Source organism: Scyliorhinus canicula, chromosome 17, assembly GCF_902713615.1.
Source record: "Scyliorhinus canicula chromosome 17, sScyCan1.1, whole genome shotgun sequence".
Lineage (NCBI taxonomy): Eukaryota > Metazoa > Chordata > Chondrichthyes > Carcharhiniformes > Scyliorhinidae > Scyliorhinus > Scyliorhinus canicula.
This window is the reverse complement of record NC_052162.1, coordinates 79,515,251-79,533,719: the sequence shown is the minus strand read 5'-3', so window position 1 is coordinate 79,533,719 and position 18,469 is coordinate 79,515,251. Positions and strand designations below refer to the sequence as shown.

At 45.2% G+C, this 18,469-nt stretch overlaps 1 protein-coding gene and 1 long non-coding RNA gene across 2 annotated transcripts in view; one reads left to right on the top strand and one right to left on the bottom strand.

Moving 5' to 3' along the window:
* Window positions 1-18,469, bottom strand: part of tnmd (tenomodulin) — a 208,394-nt gene that overhangs the window by 10,455 nt on the left and 179,470 nt on the right. Inside the window, exons 5-6 of the mRNA XM_038775967.1 lie at window positions 18,212-18,365; window positions 16,452-16,564 (exon numbers count right to left, since the gene is read on the bottom strand). Coding sequence (XP_038631895.1) covers window positions 16,452-16,564; window positions 18,212-18,365 — 267 coding nt within the window. The remainder of the gene's footprint in view (window positions 1-16,451; window positions 16,565-18,211; window positions 18,366-18,469) is intronic.
* Window positions 792-18,218, top strand: LOC119952313. The gene is made up of 3 exons (XR_005457824.1): window positions 792-1,198; window positions 2,718-2,941; window positions 16,694-18,218. It is a non-coding gene; the product is annotated as an uncharacterized LOC119952313 (long non-coding RNA).

The following is an 18,469-nucleotide window of genomic DNA, read 5'->3' as shown; positions in this document are numbered from 1 at the left end:
TGGAGTACCCAATTCATTTTTTCCAATTAAGGGGCAATTTTAGCATGTTCAGTCCACCTACCCTGCAGATCTTTGAGTTGTGGGGGCGAAACCCACGCAGACACGGGGAGAATGTGCAAACTCCACACGGACAGTGACCCAGAGCCGGGATCGAACCTGGGACCTCAGCGCCGTGAGACTGCAGTGCTACCACTGCGCCACCGTGCTGCCCTGTTGAGATGTTTTAATGAGTTGGAGACTTCGTGCAGGACTGAGTTTGAGTCTACTGGACATTGGCGTAAAGGTATGTCACAACCAAGGTTTGCAAGGGCATTGCCCAGTTTGATGGCAACCTCCTCGTCGCTTCACACCTGACGCGGTGTTCAGACGTAACTTCAACAACGGTGCTCGCTAGCTCCCTGGGAGTGTCGTCCATCAAATGCGACCAGTCACACACCAAGTTCAAGTCCAGGGGCATCCAATGAAATGACACCTGTGTCACATTCACTCACGGAGGTTGCTCCCTCGTGAAATGCTTCGAAAGAGGTCTGCCCTGGATCTCCCTGTTCCTTTGCCGAACCAGCCTGCTGTGAGGCCTCCAGTTTAGGTGGATTGGCCATGCTAAATTGCCCGTAGTGTCCTAATAAAAGTAAGGTTAAGGGGGGTTGTTGGGTTACGGGTATAGGGTGGATACGTGGGTTTGAGTAGGGTGATCATCGCTCGGCACAACATTGAGGGCCGAAGGGCCTGTTCTGTGCTGTACTGTTCTATGTTCTATGTTCTATGTCTCTCTCGCTGCCAACATGCCCGAAGTTGGATCTTCCAATTCTGCAATGGAGGCGCAGACGTCGGAGGTCTCGGTTGACGACTCTGTAGTTCGGCCGCCTCCTGACGTTCGTCCGCCACGTCATTCCTGCCGCAGACAGATCCTGTGCATCAGCTCGCCGAGGACATACCGGAGCTGAAGAGACTGCGACGTCCTCAAGCTGCTCCTCCCTCTCCGCCTAATTGCTTGTCGAGGGGGCCTTCAGACTTTGCGGGGCGGGGGAGGAATGTAATATCCCGCACGGGACGTACAGGGTGGGAATGCTTGTCTTCCCCGTGCTCCTTGCGAAGTATGAGTTCCCCTGCTGGGGCGTGTTATTACAATTACTCAGTCTATATAAGGTCGGCCAGGAAGGCACCTAACAGAAGAAACCCAGAAGGAGTCTGCCAGGAAGTATATTTATATTGTTTGTAAATAAAACTAAGTTCTTATTTTTACTCAGTGTGGACTCCCCATGTCCTTATTAAAGGGCCTTCCCTGAATGAGGTGATGTGGAGCTCTTGCCAGCTTACCAGCCTGTGGGTGAGACCACTGTTGCTTCGATTAAAGTATGCCCGGGTATAGTTATGCCTGGGAATAGAAATAAAGCAGAGGGCTGCATATCAATTAGTTGGAGTCATTGCCCTTCCTGACTAATGGGTTCAATTTGTTTTGATTGAATCAGCAACAACAGATCCTGGATTGACTTCTTGATCTTCAGTTTCAGACCTAGGTTGACCATCAATTATTCTAATTGGCATGTTCCAGATTTGTTTCAGCCGTATTTCATGTGGGAGAGCTGTGCTTCCCCATAAAGTAGGATGCACCACCTTGCAGCTCAGTAGTTTGAAATGGCTGAATGTAGGGGAAAATCCTGAAGGCTATACATAGGATGTTGTCCTTCCCACCAAGCCACTGGCTTTTTGATATGGAGGGCTGATATTTGTGGAACTTATGTGAGATGTGGAAAAGAGCTCTTGCGGTGCAGTGGTAGTACCCCCACATCTGGGAAGTGGTGCATATCTTTCCAATATGCCTATGGTAGGCAGTAAGAATAGGAGAGTTTCCAGGTCGGCCAGCAGGCAGTGGCAAACCACTACAATATCTTGTTAAGCATAACCATGGAACAAAACATAGAAATCCGTGATTGCTAATGGTACCTGAAGAGAGAGAGAGAATGTATGACATTGAGTGGATCGTTATTTGCGACAGATAGTATTGTTCAGTCCTTCCAACCCTTCCATTATTATTTTAGTCATAATTATTCCCCATGCTCGCTTCTGACTTTCTGTCCTAACCTTGCTGACGGAGGAGAGTCAGTGCAGAGGGTGGCGATGTCTGCCGAGGAAGCTACTGGAGAAAGGAGGAAATATTTCAAAGTGGGTGACTAATGGTAAAGTCTCTGTGGTGTTGGAGGGTTATAGAGATTGAGCGAAGAGGACGTTTTATAAAAATTTAAGCAGTTCCAATCTATCCAGTGGTTTGTCACCTCAGAGATGCATGTTCATTGTGAGTGTCAGTAAAGGTAGAAAAAAAAGTCCAATTCATATGATTTTATCAGTCACCAGTAAATGGCCATACTTGTTTATCCTAAGTATGCATCTTTAAGCTACAAAACACAAAATGCAGTATTTAGCTTTATAGGAGCGGTGTTCAAAATATAATTGTTGTGAATAAGTAAATCCTGGACTCAATGAGGGTATAATTGAATCGATTGAGATTGGAGAATCTATTCAGAAAACTGACAGAAAAATAATTGGTTACTTGTCGCTCTCTGTTCCTTTCGAAATACTTTTTGTACACTTATAACACTATACGATTGAACTACAATGCACGTTCTAAATAGAAGCTAAGGCACGTTGACTATTTCATTCAATATTATCAAAAGATAAATCCAATAAAATAATCCAGAATTCCTCTTCTTCCCTTCAAGGCAGTCATTCATTCTTGCTTGTGGTTCCAAGGACACCAGCAGTTTTCCATTATATCTATTGTTGAACAATGGTCGCTGTGTGATGTATGGGCCCTAGCTGGTCATATAATAATGTTTAACTGGAAGAGAGGAAAAACCTGAAGGCTAAGAATGAACCTCTTTTTTAATGTTCTCGCACGGATCACTACGTGGAAGATTGTGAACACACTCCAGTCCGGGAACAGGTCAGTGATACAGCCGCCATTGTTACTTTGGTTGAGATTCTAAGAAGAGAATCGTAAACTTGGCTTGTATTCCCTTTAGGATGATCTAATTGAGGTGATTAAAAACGATAAGATTTGACCGGGTAGTACAAGAAAAACTAGTTCTTCCAGTGGGGCATAATTTCATATTTACAGCTCGGACATTCAGAAGTGAAATTAGGAAGCACTTTTTCACACAAAGAATAGTGGAAGTCTGGGATGCTGGAATGGGCGGCATGGTAGCACAATGGTCAGCACTGTTGTTTCACAGCGCCAGGGTTCCAGGTTCGATTCCCGCTTGGGTCACTGTCTGCGGAATCTGCACTTTCTCCCCGTTTCTGCCTGGGTTTCCTCCGGGTGCTCCGGTTTCCTCCCACAAGTCCCGAAGGACATGCTTGTTAAGTGAATTGGACATTCTGAATTCTCCCTCAGTCTATCCAAACAGACGCCGGAGTGTGACGGCTTGGGGTTTTTCACAGTAACTTCATTGCAGTGTTAATGTAAACCTACTTGTGACACTAATAAAGATTATTATCAAAGGGCTAAATGTTGGGACAGTGGGGAGGCAGTGGGTCGTGGTACTGCCACTGGACTAGTAATCAAGTGTAAATCTCTGGTGACCTAGGTTCGAATCCTGCCATGGTAGATGTTGAAATTTGAGTTTGATAATAATCTGGAATCAAAGTTTAATGATGACTATCAAACTACCATTGATTGTCGTAAAAACCCATCTGGTTCACTGGTCCTTAGGGAAGGAAATCTGCCATCCTTACCTGGTCTGGTGTACATGTGACTCCAGACACACAGTAGTGTGATTGACTCTTAAGTGCCTCTGATGGGCAATAAATGCTGGACCAGCATCCCAGGCAAGAATAAAATAATTGCACATTAAGGCTGAGATTGTTAGGTAAGCGTATCAAGAAATAAACAAGGATGGGTAATTGGAGTTAAAGTACAGTTCAGCCATGATCTCACTAAATAGTGGAGCAGACTCAAGGTGCTGAATATCCACTTTCTGTTCCTATGGGTAGGATTCAGGATGTTGCTGACCTGAATAATTTAATGCCACATTACATAGAAACATAGAAAATAGGTGTAGGAGTAGGCCATTCGGCCCTTCGAGCCTGCACCACCATTCAATATGATCATGGCTGATCATGCAAATTCAGTATCCCACTCCCACTTTCTCTCCATACCCTTTGATCCCTTTAGCCGCAAGGGCCACGTCCAGTCCCAATCTCCTTCTGCATTGCTGAGTTCTGGCGAGCAGAACTCCTCAGTGCAGGAAACAGGACTAAATACACCCTCGGTGGGGCCTTCCCCGCTGAAGCCCCGGATTTTGGGCAGCACGGTAGCATGGTGGTTAGCATAAATGCTTCACAGCTCCAGGGTCCCAGGTTCGGTTCCCGGCTGGGTCACTGTCTGTGCGGAGTCTGCACGTCCTCTCCGTGTGTGCGTGGGTTTTCTCCCACAGTCCAAAGATGTGCGGGTTAGGTGGATTGGCCATGCTAAATTGCCAGTAGTGTCCTAAAAAGTAAGGTTAAGGGGGGGGGGGGGGGGGGGGGGTTGTTGGGTTATGGGTATAGGGTGGATACGTTGGTTTGAGTAGGGTGATCATTGCTCGGCACAACATCGAGGGCTGAAGGGCCTGTTCTGTGCTGTACTGTTCTATGTTCTATTGCAACAGAGTCCCATTTGATGGTGTGGTCTTTCTCTAGCGCCGGGAAATACCCAGCTAAACGCTCCCGACACGGGACTCTGTTGCAATCGGTTAGATTGCACCCTTAGTTCAGTTACTTTCTCTCACAATGCCAGCTAAAATTTGTGAAAAGAATAATTCCTCCCTTGAAAACTAAAATCAAATAATTGAAGTAAAATGTGACCCTGTGATCGTGACATTTGACAAACATTGATGATTGGTAGAAAATCCTAGAAAAACTGACTGAGGTATTTTATGAAACTTAGCTCCTGTTGTCGTACGCTGCAGGTACCGCCCTCATGTCCTGTGCTCTGCAGTTGAGCCAAACACCACATCAATTGAGGCATGTTCTAACCCATGAAATAAGCTGGGATAACCTGCCCTGCGAGCAAATGCTAAACCCTTTCATTGTAATCGGGTTGGAGGCTCATTTTGTCTCGCCTCACTTCAGAAGATGGTTCATATCAGTCATGGCACATACTTCAGTACTAAGCTGAAATCTTCAAATTGGTATATTTATGGGTTATTCTTTGTAGCAGGAGACAGGAACAGGAGGGAACTAAAAAAAAAGATGAAATAAGCAGCGGTCTGCGACCAGTTCACACAGAATTAAATGAACGGCTATGCGCCGGCTGTTATCCTTTTTGAACGCCTCATCGCAGAACTTGGGGGAATAAAACTAAAGACTTTGAAGATAGTCATTTTAATTTCTTAGTGAATCGGTGGGTTTAGTCTGCAGGATTTATGTAATTGTGTTTATGGCCAGGCTAAACCGAAACATGAAATTCAAATAGGGTGGTACTGAAGTAAATCGACCCAAGATACCTGCCCGATTTAAAGTTGGTCAGTCCTGTGACTTTGCAAGGTGAATGTACTTATTGCAAACCCAATCAAATGGAATGATTGGATCACCCGACCCATCGAAAACTTTGGTAGGGGACCCATCTATTTCCCTGTCAAATTAATGGATGGCAAAGGGGGATGAGTACCAATGGGAGTGTGGCCTGATTTTCCCGTGTTTGCTGTGCCCTGCGAATTCACTACTTCCAAGGGACAGGAAATAAAAATTTTATTTTCTCCCACCATGACTCCAAAATTGAGCAGTTTTGCACTTAGCCTATTGAAAGACACTGTAGGACCTGAACCGCAGCACAAAACCGATGATAGCGTATCTCTGCCCATTTTACACTGCCAGTTTTTCTTTGAAAAGCAAGCGGAATGTAAAACCAGATAGCGATGAACTATTGCCCATCTTGCAAGACCAGACAAATCTCATTCCCCTCCATCTGTGTTTAATCATAGTTTTTGGAGTAGATTTGCTTTTGGAGTCAATATGCGGCCTTTGATTGATGAAAAGTATAGCTCCATTTTGCTTTTTTTGAAAAGATTTTAAACAAAGATACATCAAAGAGAAAATGTTGGGCAAAATACATTTTCACCCTATCATTTCAAATAGCGAGAATACAGGCCTTTGTAAAGCTTCAACAGGGCTTGATGTTAAACTGATTCTATCTTGCAGATGCATAATAGGTCACATTTTCATTAGTTTACATCGGACTGATTATTATTAACAGAGCCTCTAATTATGAACAGAAGTGGCAGGGATGATTGTGAAAGATCTAATTTTATGTTAACTTTTACAGACTGGCAGGATGGTCACTCTAGGCGGCACGGTGGTGCAGTGGTTAGCACTGCCACCTCACGGCGCTGCGGACCCGGTTCGATCCCGGTCCTGGGTTACTGTTGGTGTGGACTTTGCACATTCTCCCTGTGTCTGCATGGGTCTCACCCCCACAACCCAAAGATGGGCAGGGTAGGTAGATTGGCCACACTAAATTGTCCCTTAATTGGAAAAAAATTATTGGGTACTCTCAAATCATAGAGAAAAAAACGATGGTCACTCTGAGTGACGTGAGAGATATTTCCTTGAGTTTATTAGTGCAATGTGAATTCTGACAAGTTTCAGTCATGGCTCTTTTAAAAGTGCTACTTGAAAATAGAGTTGCAGAATTCACAGAGTTGTTATAGCTCTTAAGGAGGCTATCCAAGCCCATCGTGTATGCACTGGCTCTCCGAATAAACAACTCACTGAGTGCCATTCTCTGACCTCCTCGCCATAACCCTGTGCATTCTTCCTGTTCAGATAACAGTCTAATTCACTTTTTAATGCTTCAATTGAACCTGCCTCTACCACACTCTCAGATTGTGCGTTCCAAACCCTTTTGTTTTAATTTAGAGTACCCAATTCATTTTTTCCCCAATTCAGGGCCAATCCACCTCCCCCGCACATCTTTAGGTTGTGGGGGTGAGGCCCATGCAGACGCGGGAAGAATGTGCAAACTCCACATGGTCGGTGACCCAGGACCGGGATCAAACCCTGGTCCTCGGCGTTCCAAACCCTAACAACACTTTGCATGAAAAAGTTTTTTTTTTCTTGTGTCGCTTTTGCTTCTTTTGCCGATTACTTTCAATCTGTTCTCTCCCATTCAAGATCCTTTCACAGGTAGGAACCGTTTCTCCCTATCCACTCGGTCCAGATCCCCCATGATTTTGAATACCTCTCTGAAACGTCCTCAGCCTTTTCTCCAAGGAAAACAGACCCAAATTCTCCAATCTATTGACGTAACTGAAGTTCCTCATCCCTGGAACTATTCTCATAGAACCTTTCTGCATTCTCCCCAATTCCTTCACATCCTTCCCAGTGCATTCCCCATAACTGTATGCAATACTCCAGCTGAGGCCAAACAAGTCTCTTATAGCAGTTCAACATAACCTCCTTGTCTTAAACACCATTAACAAGGCCCAGGATACTGCATGCTTTATTCATCGCTCTCTGAACCTGCGCTGTCACTTTCAATGTTGTATGTGCATATACACCCAGGTTCCTCTGCTCCTGCACCCACTTTAGAGTTGTATCCTTTATTTTATACTGTCCCTCCACCTTCTTCCTAACAAATTGAATTATTTATCACTTCCCTGTATTGAATTTTATCTGCTATCTCTAATGTCCCTTTTATTCCCTGAACTCTAACTTTGAATTATAGCATTTACAGTGCAGAAGGAGGCCATTCGGCCCATCGAGTCTGCAACGGCCCTTGGAAAGAGCACCCTACTTAAGTCCATGCCTCCATCCTATTCCCGTAACCCAGTAATAATAATAATAACAACAATAATCTCTATTGTCACAAGTGGGCTGACATTAACACTGCAATGAAGTTACTGTGAAAAACCCCAAAGCGCCACATTCCGGCGCCTGTTCGGGTACACAGAGGGAGAAGTCAGAATGTCCAAATTGCCTAACAGCACGTCTTTTGGGACTTGTGGGAAGAAATCGGAGCATCCGGCGGAAACCCACTGAGACACGGGAAGAACGTGCAGACTCCACACGGACAGTGACCCAAGCTGGCAATCGAACATGGGACCGTGGAGCTGTGAAGCAACAATGCTAACCAATTGCTACCGTGCCACCCCCTAACCTTTTGTTCAGTAAGAGACAGATAGCATTGGCAATCCACGTAACCTGCACATCTTTGGACTGTGGGTGGAAACCGGAGCACCCGGAGGAAACTCACGGAGACACGGGGAGAAAGTGCAAACTCCACACAGTCACCCAACACCGGAATTGAACCCAGGACCCTGGCACGGTGAGGCATCAGTGCTAACCACTGAACGGCCGTGCCGCCCACAAATCTGCTCACAGGTCTTTTGCATCAAATGCCTTTTGAGGAGGCACAGATGAACACCCGTCTAAGTGTACCTGTGCTCGATGGAATTGCACACTGGCCCCAAGGCCTGACACCCCGGGCGGGTTTCTCCGACACCCCGCCCAGTGGGAGAATCGCCGGGGGTCGGCGTGAATCCCGCCCCTGCCTTCGTCCTAATTTTCCCGCCCCCCAAAAACCGGCCCAGCGTGAGTCGTGTGGCCCGCCTCGGAGAATGGCGTGGTCCGGCGCGACTCAATGGCCGCTGGGGCTGCCCGAAATCTCCGGCCCGCGCTGGGCCGAAGTCCTGCCTGTCTGTTGCCAGTCCCGCCGGCATAAATTAGAGTATGTCCCTTACTGGCGGGACCTGGCGGCGCGGGCGGGCTCTGGGCTTCTTGGGGGGGTGCGGGAGGATCTGGCCCCGGGAGGTGCCCCCACAGTGGCCTGGCCCGCGATCGGGGCCCACCGATCCGTGGGTGGCCTGTGCCGTGGGGGCACTCTACTGTTCCGCTGCGGAGGCTGTGGTCCCCCGACATTCCCAGTGCAGGAGCCAATCCCTCTGCGCATGCGCGGGGATGGTGCCAGCACGCGCTGGTGCTCCCGCACATGCGCCGACTCACGGCGGCTGGCAGAAGCACTTCGGTGCCGGGTGGCGTGGCGCCAAGCTCCTTTCCCGCTGGCCGGCGGGGTGCCGTCCACTGCGGGGCGGGCCTAGCCCCTGAAGGTGCGGAGGATTCCGCACCTTTTGGGGCAGCCCGACACTGGAGTGGTTCACGCCACTCTGTCCCGCCGGGACCCCCCGCCCCGCCGGGTAGGGGTGAATCCCCCCCCCCCCCCCCCCCTCCCCATCTTTGGTATCCGGAGCCCCACAGACTGAGCTGCTATGTGGAAATACCCTCCATGCCCTTTCGTAGTGCATGGAAGTTTCCTGCATGGGCTGCTGCTGAACACCCTTCACTTGTTCACCAGTCGCCCGGCCATACCTTGACGTGCCTTGCTGTCATCCAGCGGCAGAGGTCATTCTATGGAGTAGTTCTCCCCCTTAACATTGGCGATCTGGGGTGGAGGGTGTTGCATGCAGCAGTACCATACATAGGATGCACTAGTTCACGTACTCCTAAGATACCTGCCCTGTTTGTGGTCTTGTGGTGTCCGTGATGACTGTTTGCGAAGGTTGTGATGGGCTGCACTCCCTGTTCAATTATTTTTTTTAAAAATTGTTGCAGTTTTGTTTCCATTTCCGCCCAAAGCTCCTAATCGACGACACCCTGTGCGGAGATGGGTGGGCTGGGAGGAGGACCTTGTTGTGAACCTGCTCCTGGGCCTGGCAAAGCTTGCCACCAGCAGGTCCAGGCAGTGAGAAATAATAATAATATATTTTATTGTCACAAGTCGGTTTATATTAACACTGTAATGAAGTTACTGTGAAAAGCCACAAGTCACCACATTCCGGCTCCTGTTCGGGTACACAGGGGGAGAATTCAGAATATCGAAAGTACCTAACAGCCCGTCTTTTGGGACTTGTGGGTGGAAACCGGAGCACCTGAAGGAAACCCATGCAGACACAGCGGGAACATGCAGACTCCACAGAAGCAGTGAGCCAAGCCGGTATTCGAACCTGGGACCCTGGATCTGTGAAGCAACAGTGCTACCCATTGCACTACCGTGCAGTCCATCGAGGGAGTTGTCTGACCTGACAGCCTGCCCCTCTTCCACGGTTTCCTTCGTGGCCGGGTGCCCCGGAGCGGAAGCATATGATGCCCACGGGCACCCTCGAAAACGTCCGTGCCCATTGGACACCGCAGGGGCTGGGGTGCCTTATCAACCCCGTTCATTACATTTGATTTGAGGTCTTAAGTTTAATTTATAATTCGTTTTGTTTGAGACAATTTCCATTTGGGACAGCCCCTTTAATTTATCCCTCAGTTAATTTAATCTCATTTACTTGTTATTTACATTATGCAAAACAGTTGGAAGTCCCTGTATACCACAGCACAGCATTATCCATCAATCCTCTCTGTTACCTCCAACATGTTAGTTGAAATATAATTTCCCTTGTCGAATCCATGCTGAATTTCCTTAATGAGCTCACATTTGTCCCTGTGGTCATTAATTTTGTCCCAAATTATTTCTTCTAGAATTTTCCCACCTTCAAAGTTAAACTGACTGGTCTTAGTTGCTAGCCTTCCCATTACACCTATTTTGATCAGCAATATAACATTTGCAATTCTCCAGTTCTCTAACACCATTGCTAAGTCTGAGAAAGACTGAAAAATTATAGCCAGTGCCTCTGTAATCTCCACTCTCACTTCTCTTAATATCCTCAGATGCATCTCATCTGGCTCTGGTCCCCTTGTCAACCTAAAGTACAAACATCCTACACAATACTTCTTTGTTATTAATTTTACACCCTCCTAATGTTTGAACTATCTCCTCCTTCATCATGGCCTGTGCAGCAAAGGAGAGTGCTAAAGGAAGGTCGATGGATGTACTATATTTGGATTTTCAGGTCTTTTGATAAAGTTCCCCACAGGAGGTGGATTAGCAAAATAAAAGCACGTGGGATAGGAGGCAATATATTGGCAAGGATTAAGGATTGGCCAACAGGCAGAAAACAAAGAGTAGGAATAAACGTGTTTTCTGCCATTAGCAAGCTGTGGCTAGTGGGGTACCGCAAGGATCAGGACTTGGACCCAGCTGTTCACAATATATATCAATGGTTTGAATGTGGAGATCAAATGCAATATTTCCAAGCTCATGGGAATGTGTGTTGTGAGGAAGATGTAAAGTGGCTACTGGAATATTTGGACAGGCCAAGTTAATGGGAAAGAACATGGCAGATGGAATATAATGGGAAAAAATGTGAAGTAATCCATTTTGGTAGACGGAACAGAAGTGTAGAGCATTTCCTAAATGGTTAGAAATTAGAAATTGCAGATGTATGAAGAGGTTTGGGTACTCTGGTCCATAAATCACTGAAGGCTAACATGCAGGTGCAACAAGCTATGAGACAGGCTAATGGAATGTTAGCTTTTATCACAAGAGGATTTGGGTACCGTAAGACCATAGGAGCAGAATTAGATCACTAGGCCCATCGTGTCTGCTCCGCCATTCAATCATGTCTGATATTTTCTCATCCTCATTCTCCTGCCTTCTCCCCATAACCCTTGATCCCCTTATTAATCAAGAACCTATCTATCTCTGTCCTAAAGACACTCAGTGATTTGGCCTCCACCGCCTTCTGCGGCAAAGAGTTCCACAGATTCACCACCCACTGGCTGAAGAAATTCCTCCTCATCTCTGTTTTAAAGGATCCCCCCTTTAGTTTGAGATGGTGTCCTCTGGTTCTAATTTTTCTGACGAGTGGAAACGTCCTCTCCATGTCCACTCTATCCAGGCCTCGCAGTACCTTGTAAGTTTCAATAAGATTCCCCCTCATCCTTCTAAACTCCAACGCGTACAGACCCAGAGTCCTCAACTGTTCCTCATACGACAATTTTTCATTCCAGAGATCATTCTTGTGAACCTCCTCTGGACCATTTCCAAGGCCAACACATCCTTCCTTAGATATGGGGCCCAAAACTGCTCACAGTACTCCAAATGGGGTCTGACGCGAGCCTTATACAGCCTCAGAAGTACATACCTGGTTGTGTATTCTAACACTCTTGACATGAATCCTAACATTGCATTGCCTTCTTAACTTCCGACTGAACCTGCACGATAACCTTAAGAGAATCGTGAACAAGGACTCCCAAGTCCCTTTGAACTTCTGATTTCCTAAGCATTTCCCCATTTAGAAAATAGTTCATGCCTAAATTCCTCCTTCCAATGAGCAAAACCTCACACTTTTCCACATTGTATTTCATTTGCCACTTCATTGCCCACTGTCCTAGCTTGTACAAATCCTTCTGCAGTCCCCTTGCTTCCTCAATACTGCCTCTCTCACTACAGATCTTTGTATCACCTGCAAACTTAGCAACAGTGCCTTCAGTTCCTTCTCCTGGATCATCCATCCGCTCCAGGTGATTTATACACTTTCCGACCTTCAGACCTTTCAGTTTCCCCAGAATCTTCTCATTAGTGATGGCCACTGCACTCACCTCTGCCCACTGATTCTCCTAGAGCTCTGGCATCCTACTGGTGTCTTCCACCGTGAAGACTGATGCAAAGTAACTATGCAGTTTGTCTGCCATACAGGAGTAGTGAAGTCTTGCTTCAATTGTATAAGAGCTTGGTTAGAAGCCAGCTGGAGTGCTGTTTGCAATTTTGGTCCCCTTACCTCAGGAAGGATATTATTGCTGCAGAGTGCAACGAATGTTCATCTGATTTGTCCCGGTAATTGTGGGACTATGTAATGAAGAGAGGTTGGGAAAACTGTATTCTCTAGAATTTCAAAGAATGAGAGGTGATCTCTTTGATGCAGGTAAAATGTTTCCCTTGGTTGGGAGTCTAAAACCAGGGGGCACAATTTCAAAATGGAAGCCACTTGAGGCTTAGACGAGGAGAAATTGATGTACACAGAGAGTTGAGAGTCTTTGGACTTCTCTACCTGAAAGGACCATGGAAGCTCAATTACGGTAGAGATTGATTGATTTCTGATTAACAATAATGTAAAAGATTATGGGGATGGTGTGAGTAAAAGTCATTGATGTGTTGGATCAGCCATGATTGTATTGAATACAGGCTCGATGGGCTAAATGGCCTACTCCTGTTCCTATATTCCTTTTCAACCTGGTTATCAATTGTATTTTCAACCCAAAACCGGTCATGAGCACACCTTTTCTTTTCTTCTTCATCTTAATATTTAGCTCATCCAAGGAGCTTTGGATTTGTTTACCCTAGCTTTCCCTTTTGAGGGAATTAACCATGACTGTCCTCGAACTATCTCTTCTTGGAAGGAAGCACAATATTCAGCCATCCTTTTGCATGCCAACATTTGACGCCATTTTATGTAGTCTAGAACTGTCCCTACCCCATTGATGTTGGCTTTCCCCTGATAATTATTCTTACTCTTGATTAGTCTTTGTCCTTTTCTATAGCCACCCTTTTGACACAATGATCACTGCCCCTAAATGATCTCCTTCTGATACCTGATCCACTTGGACCACCTAATTCCCAAGAACAGGTCTAGCAGTACCTCCTTTCTTGGTGGACTGAAAACATACTGCTGTAGAAAACTTTCCTGAATGTACTACAAACTTTTACCCCTCTCTGCCCTTTACACTACTCCTACTGGAGTCTATATTTGGGTCATTAAATCTCCCCACTTTAACTACTCTATAATTTTTGCATTTCCCTATAATTTTCTTTCAAATTTGTTCCTCTACAGTATTTCCACTGGTTGGTGGCCAAAACATTACGTTGAGCAATGTAATTGTACTTTTTTTGTTTCTTAGCTCTAACCAAATAAATTCTGTCCTTGACATCTCTGGGATATCGTCTCTCTCTCTCTCCAGCAGTGCAATGCCTCCCTTCATCAATACCACCCTCCCTTCTCCCTTTTCTTCCTTTCTTATCTTTCCTGAACACCTTGCATCCAGAAATACTTTAACACCCAGTCCAGTCCTTCTTTGTCTCTGATGTCTGTTGTAGCCATAACATCATGGCCAGGATTCTCCATTCTGGAGCCTATGTGCTCCAGCCAGCAGAGAATCAGCTTGTCTCCACTGGCGTTGAGAGTGGTGCCTGGGTCGCCTTTACAAATTTATGCGTGGGGGAGAGCTCACCGGAATCCCAGTATCGGGCCGCCATTTTGTGTGGGTGGCAGATTCTGTGGTCCAGCGGCACCCGGGAGGCTCTGATGGAGGGGGGAGTCAGGGGTCAGGTGTGTGCTGTGGGGGTGGGTGATCCATTGTTCCTGAGGTGGGGGAGGATGTCCCTACTTGGCAGTGGCAGGGGTTTGCAGGATTAGCGTTGTGCGGGGAAGCGGGGCTTCCGATGGACTTTAGTGGGCACCTCTATTATACACTGACCCACCTCGGAGTCCACTGCATCAGGCAAACATTTTTTAAATAAATTTAGAGTACCCAATCATTTTTTTTCCAATTAAGGGGCAATTTAGTGTGGCCAATCCACCTACGCTGCAGATCTTTGGGTTGTGGGAGTGAGACCCACGCAGACACGGGTAGAATGTGCAAACTCCACACAGACAGTGACCCAGGGCCTGGATCGAACCAGGGGCCTCAGCACCGTGAGGCAGCAGTGCTAACCACTGCGCCCCTGTGCTGCCCCAGAGTCAGGCAAACTTGATGCTAGGGAAAACCTGCACCAAAGCCCGCCTGGTATATTTCTCGCTGTGGGGGTTGGTGCATAATGGGGGAGTGGTGAATCAGGCTTCCAGGCCATTAATTATATTGAAATGGGCCCTCACACTGACGAGGAGTGGGTATCGCACTGTGTCCACTGGCGGGGGATCAAAGCATCGCAATGGGTTGGGCGCCAGGGGGATGCTCCATTCTTCAACTGATCAGAAATCCCAATCGAGGTGTCAGGCAATGGAGAATCCATCCTGTTATGATCTGTAATGGATCACTTGAATGGGTAATAGGAACGGATTCAATAGTAACTTCTGAAAGGGAAGAGTGGGGGAGTGCAGCTAATCGGATAGCTCTTTCAAAGTTGCATGATGGGACAGATAACATCCTTATGTGCTGTAGATTCTATTGATTCTGGGTTGCCCATTTTGTAACTTGGGGCACACTCAACGGATAGCTAATCTAGAATGGTTTTAAATTTATTTCCTGAGTTGGGTTGTGGTTGCTTCCCTTATCAATGTGGAATGATTTTCAATAAAATCTGCTCGTACCAGCCTCCCCGAATGTGGCGACGAGGGGCTTTTCACAGTAACTTCATTTGAAGCCTACTTGTGACAATAAGAGGTTTTCATTTCATTTCTTCATTTCATTTCCAGAACATAATTCATCATTATTACTTCATGTTCTGCAACTAATTAAGTTGCAGGTGTACTGGCAATAACTGGTCAATTAATGACTGACCTGCCAAGAGAGAAACAGATATGGAAACAAGTGGGTTTGTACATGACTGGAGAGCTCAGCTCACATATAAAACATCACAATACAAACTGAAACCCCTGAATCAAGTTCCTGACATGACACTAATCCCTATAATCCAAGGCTGCTCAATGAGTATCCCTGAGTAGATGGACCATAAACACTGTCAGGTGAAACCACGGGTGCTGTGAGTTTGTGCGAAGTGGAGGACTAGCCATTTATGTATAACAAGAGGATACAAGGTAGCAATTACCTTTCATCTACCTACAAAATGTTCTAACCCCCAAGCTTTGATTAGAAATATCAGTCTTGCTCTTTCTGGTTCCCCAGCAGCTAGTTCCAACTAATGAGGATGGAAATGTATGTTTAAAATGATCAATGGAACTGCACCCCTCTATTGGTGCAGATGTTTTGATAGAATTGCATTACTGATGGGCCATCCACATTATTAACATTCTCGCACCGTTTGAACTACAGCATGAAGAACAGTATTTTTATACAGGAATTTAGGGGAGATGCTGGTGTGGTCTCAATTCCACTGGACTAAAGGCCCCAGACTAATGCCCTGTGGATGTGGGTTCAAATCCCACCATGCAGCTGGTGGAATTTTAAACTCAATTTGATTATTTGAAATAAATCTGGAATATGCAGCTCGCATCAGTAATGGTGACATGAAACTGTCATTGATTGTTGTAAAAAAAACATTTTAAAAGGGGCAGCACAGTGGGTATAACTGCTGCCTAACAGCGCCAGGGACTTGGGTTCAATTCTAGCCTTGGGTCATTATCTGTGTGGAGTTTGCACATTCTCCCCGTGTCTGCATGGGTTTCCGCCCGGTACTCCACAGTCCAAAGATGTGCAGGTCGATTGACCATGACAAATTGTGCTTTGGTTTCCAGGGATGTGCAGGTTAAGTTGTGGGACTATCAGGATAGGGGGAGTGGGCTTGGGTAGAGTGCTCATTTGAAGGGTCGGTGCAGGCTCGATTGGCTGAACGGCCTCTTTCTTCATGTAGGGTTTCTATGGTTCCAACAGCTGTATGTTTGAAAATGGACAATATTTTGTTTTAAGCATACACTCACATCGGGGTCCACGGAGCGTGACGAACGCTTCCCCTTGGCTTTGGCTTCCAATCCAGCAGTGTATACGTCTTCTTCCGTAGCCTCGGGTTCTTGAAAATCATCAAATCCTAGGTCTGAAAAGTTACAATGCTGAATGAGAACATTGTCGGCTTTGTGGGTCCATTGGCATTATTGCACAAAATTGACCTGGTCCCCCAAAACTATTTTCTAATATGTACTATCTATAATTCTATGTCTTCCAGGCATTCTACAGACAATACAAGTATGTGAATGGAAGTTGACTCCACAGATGCACTAGCACTATATATAATATATATTCGGAATTTGAAAATATTGATTTATACTTCACCGAGAATCAGTATCTCTCCCTATAGTATTTCTTTGCAAATATCTATGTTGTACTCAAACAAGATTGTCGTTCTCTTCAAAGAAGAACCTTGCATGCTTTCATTTTTAAAAGATGTTTCTGACTTTGTTTTTGCATTGCTTGCTTTCAGAGAGACATGGGTTTGTTATCAGAAATTTTGACAATTCTATTTCTAGTCAGCAAAGGCAGTCATTTCATTGAGTGCATGTGGTAGAAATTGAACTGCATGGGGGCGTAAGGGAACAGAAAATTGAAATGATGACTCTTTCGGTTCCATAAAAGACCTAACCAGAAATGACTTTTGTCTAGACGAGTAGCAATCTATAAGCAGATGGCCATTAATTTGTGATCAATACGCCTCAAAGCTTGCCTCTGGCACATCCATTATAGGTTTATGAAAATAATTAGTGGTTTTCTATATCTTATGCTTTGTGTCGAGCATTAGTGGTTCTTGGGTCAATATTCATTCTGTGCTTTGATAAGAACATTTGTAGAGATACATATAGTCAATAAATTGTATACCTTCCGTAAGCTAAAATCTGTTAAATACAGTAAAGTAGAACTTATTACTATTCTTTCACCAATGCTCTAAGCCATTAATAAACCTAGATGTTATCCCATCACCTTCAACAAGACATAGTAATCGTTATTGGCAGTGCGCACCCCCTAAAAATCCAACTAAACCCATTACGGACAAACTAAACATTGTAGCCTAGAAGTTATAGTGGGTGATCATTTGCAGACAAGCATTCTTTGATCTGCTTATTTACTGAAAGTGCTACTCATTTAAAATAATGCTGGTATAAAAATGGTGGGCCTAGGATTGCCGTATGGAAATGTTGCGCGCTCACACACTAACATTACCCGGTGTATTCTACGTGTTTACCTGTCGTAAAAAAGAGCAGATTGCCATGAGTGAGCTCTGAGCTAAAATCTAATTTCGGCATTTAATAACGAGAAACTTTTTGACATTTGCTTCTTTAAAGGAGTATTTAATTGTCTGGCTACCTTGATTATCTTGTTACTCATTGATGGGTAGCCTATATTCTCTGTATAAAATGCAATATAATCACTTTGGATAGTAAAATGAAAGTTTTAAATCTCGCCATGAAGTTATTTTCATCAATAAATTTGACTTTCTCATTATCATGATTACATAATTCACTGGGGAAAGAGCCAGCCATTCAATTTAAAATGCGCAAGATATTGGAGTAATGATATAAAATTAATTATTGATGCAATCAGTCTGTAGCAGCAATTTTGTCTTCTGAGCATTCTATGATCGAACAAGGGTGCTTGAACATATCAATTTATTAACAACAAAATAGCCTCTTTGATGCAAACTGGAAACCAGGTGCAAAATTTTTGATACTTTCACTTCTATTGTGTTTACCTTTCAAATATGAAGGATGGAGCCAATAAACCGGAAGATTTCCACATACTTCCATTACTTTTGTATTCAGTAGAAATTGTTGGTCCTTAATTGGTTGTTCAGCTGCCACCCAATCAAGGGGCTCATCAAACTTCACTGGCATAATCTCATCTTGCTGTTGGAATGAATGACGTATGTTAAAATTTTTTGTCAACTGCCAAAGAAAAGCAGGAATTCATTATTTTTTTTAATTTGGTGGTTGCATCTAAAGTTGAATTG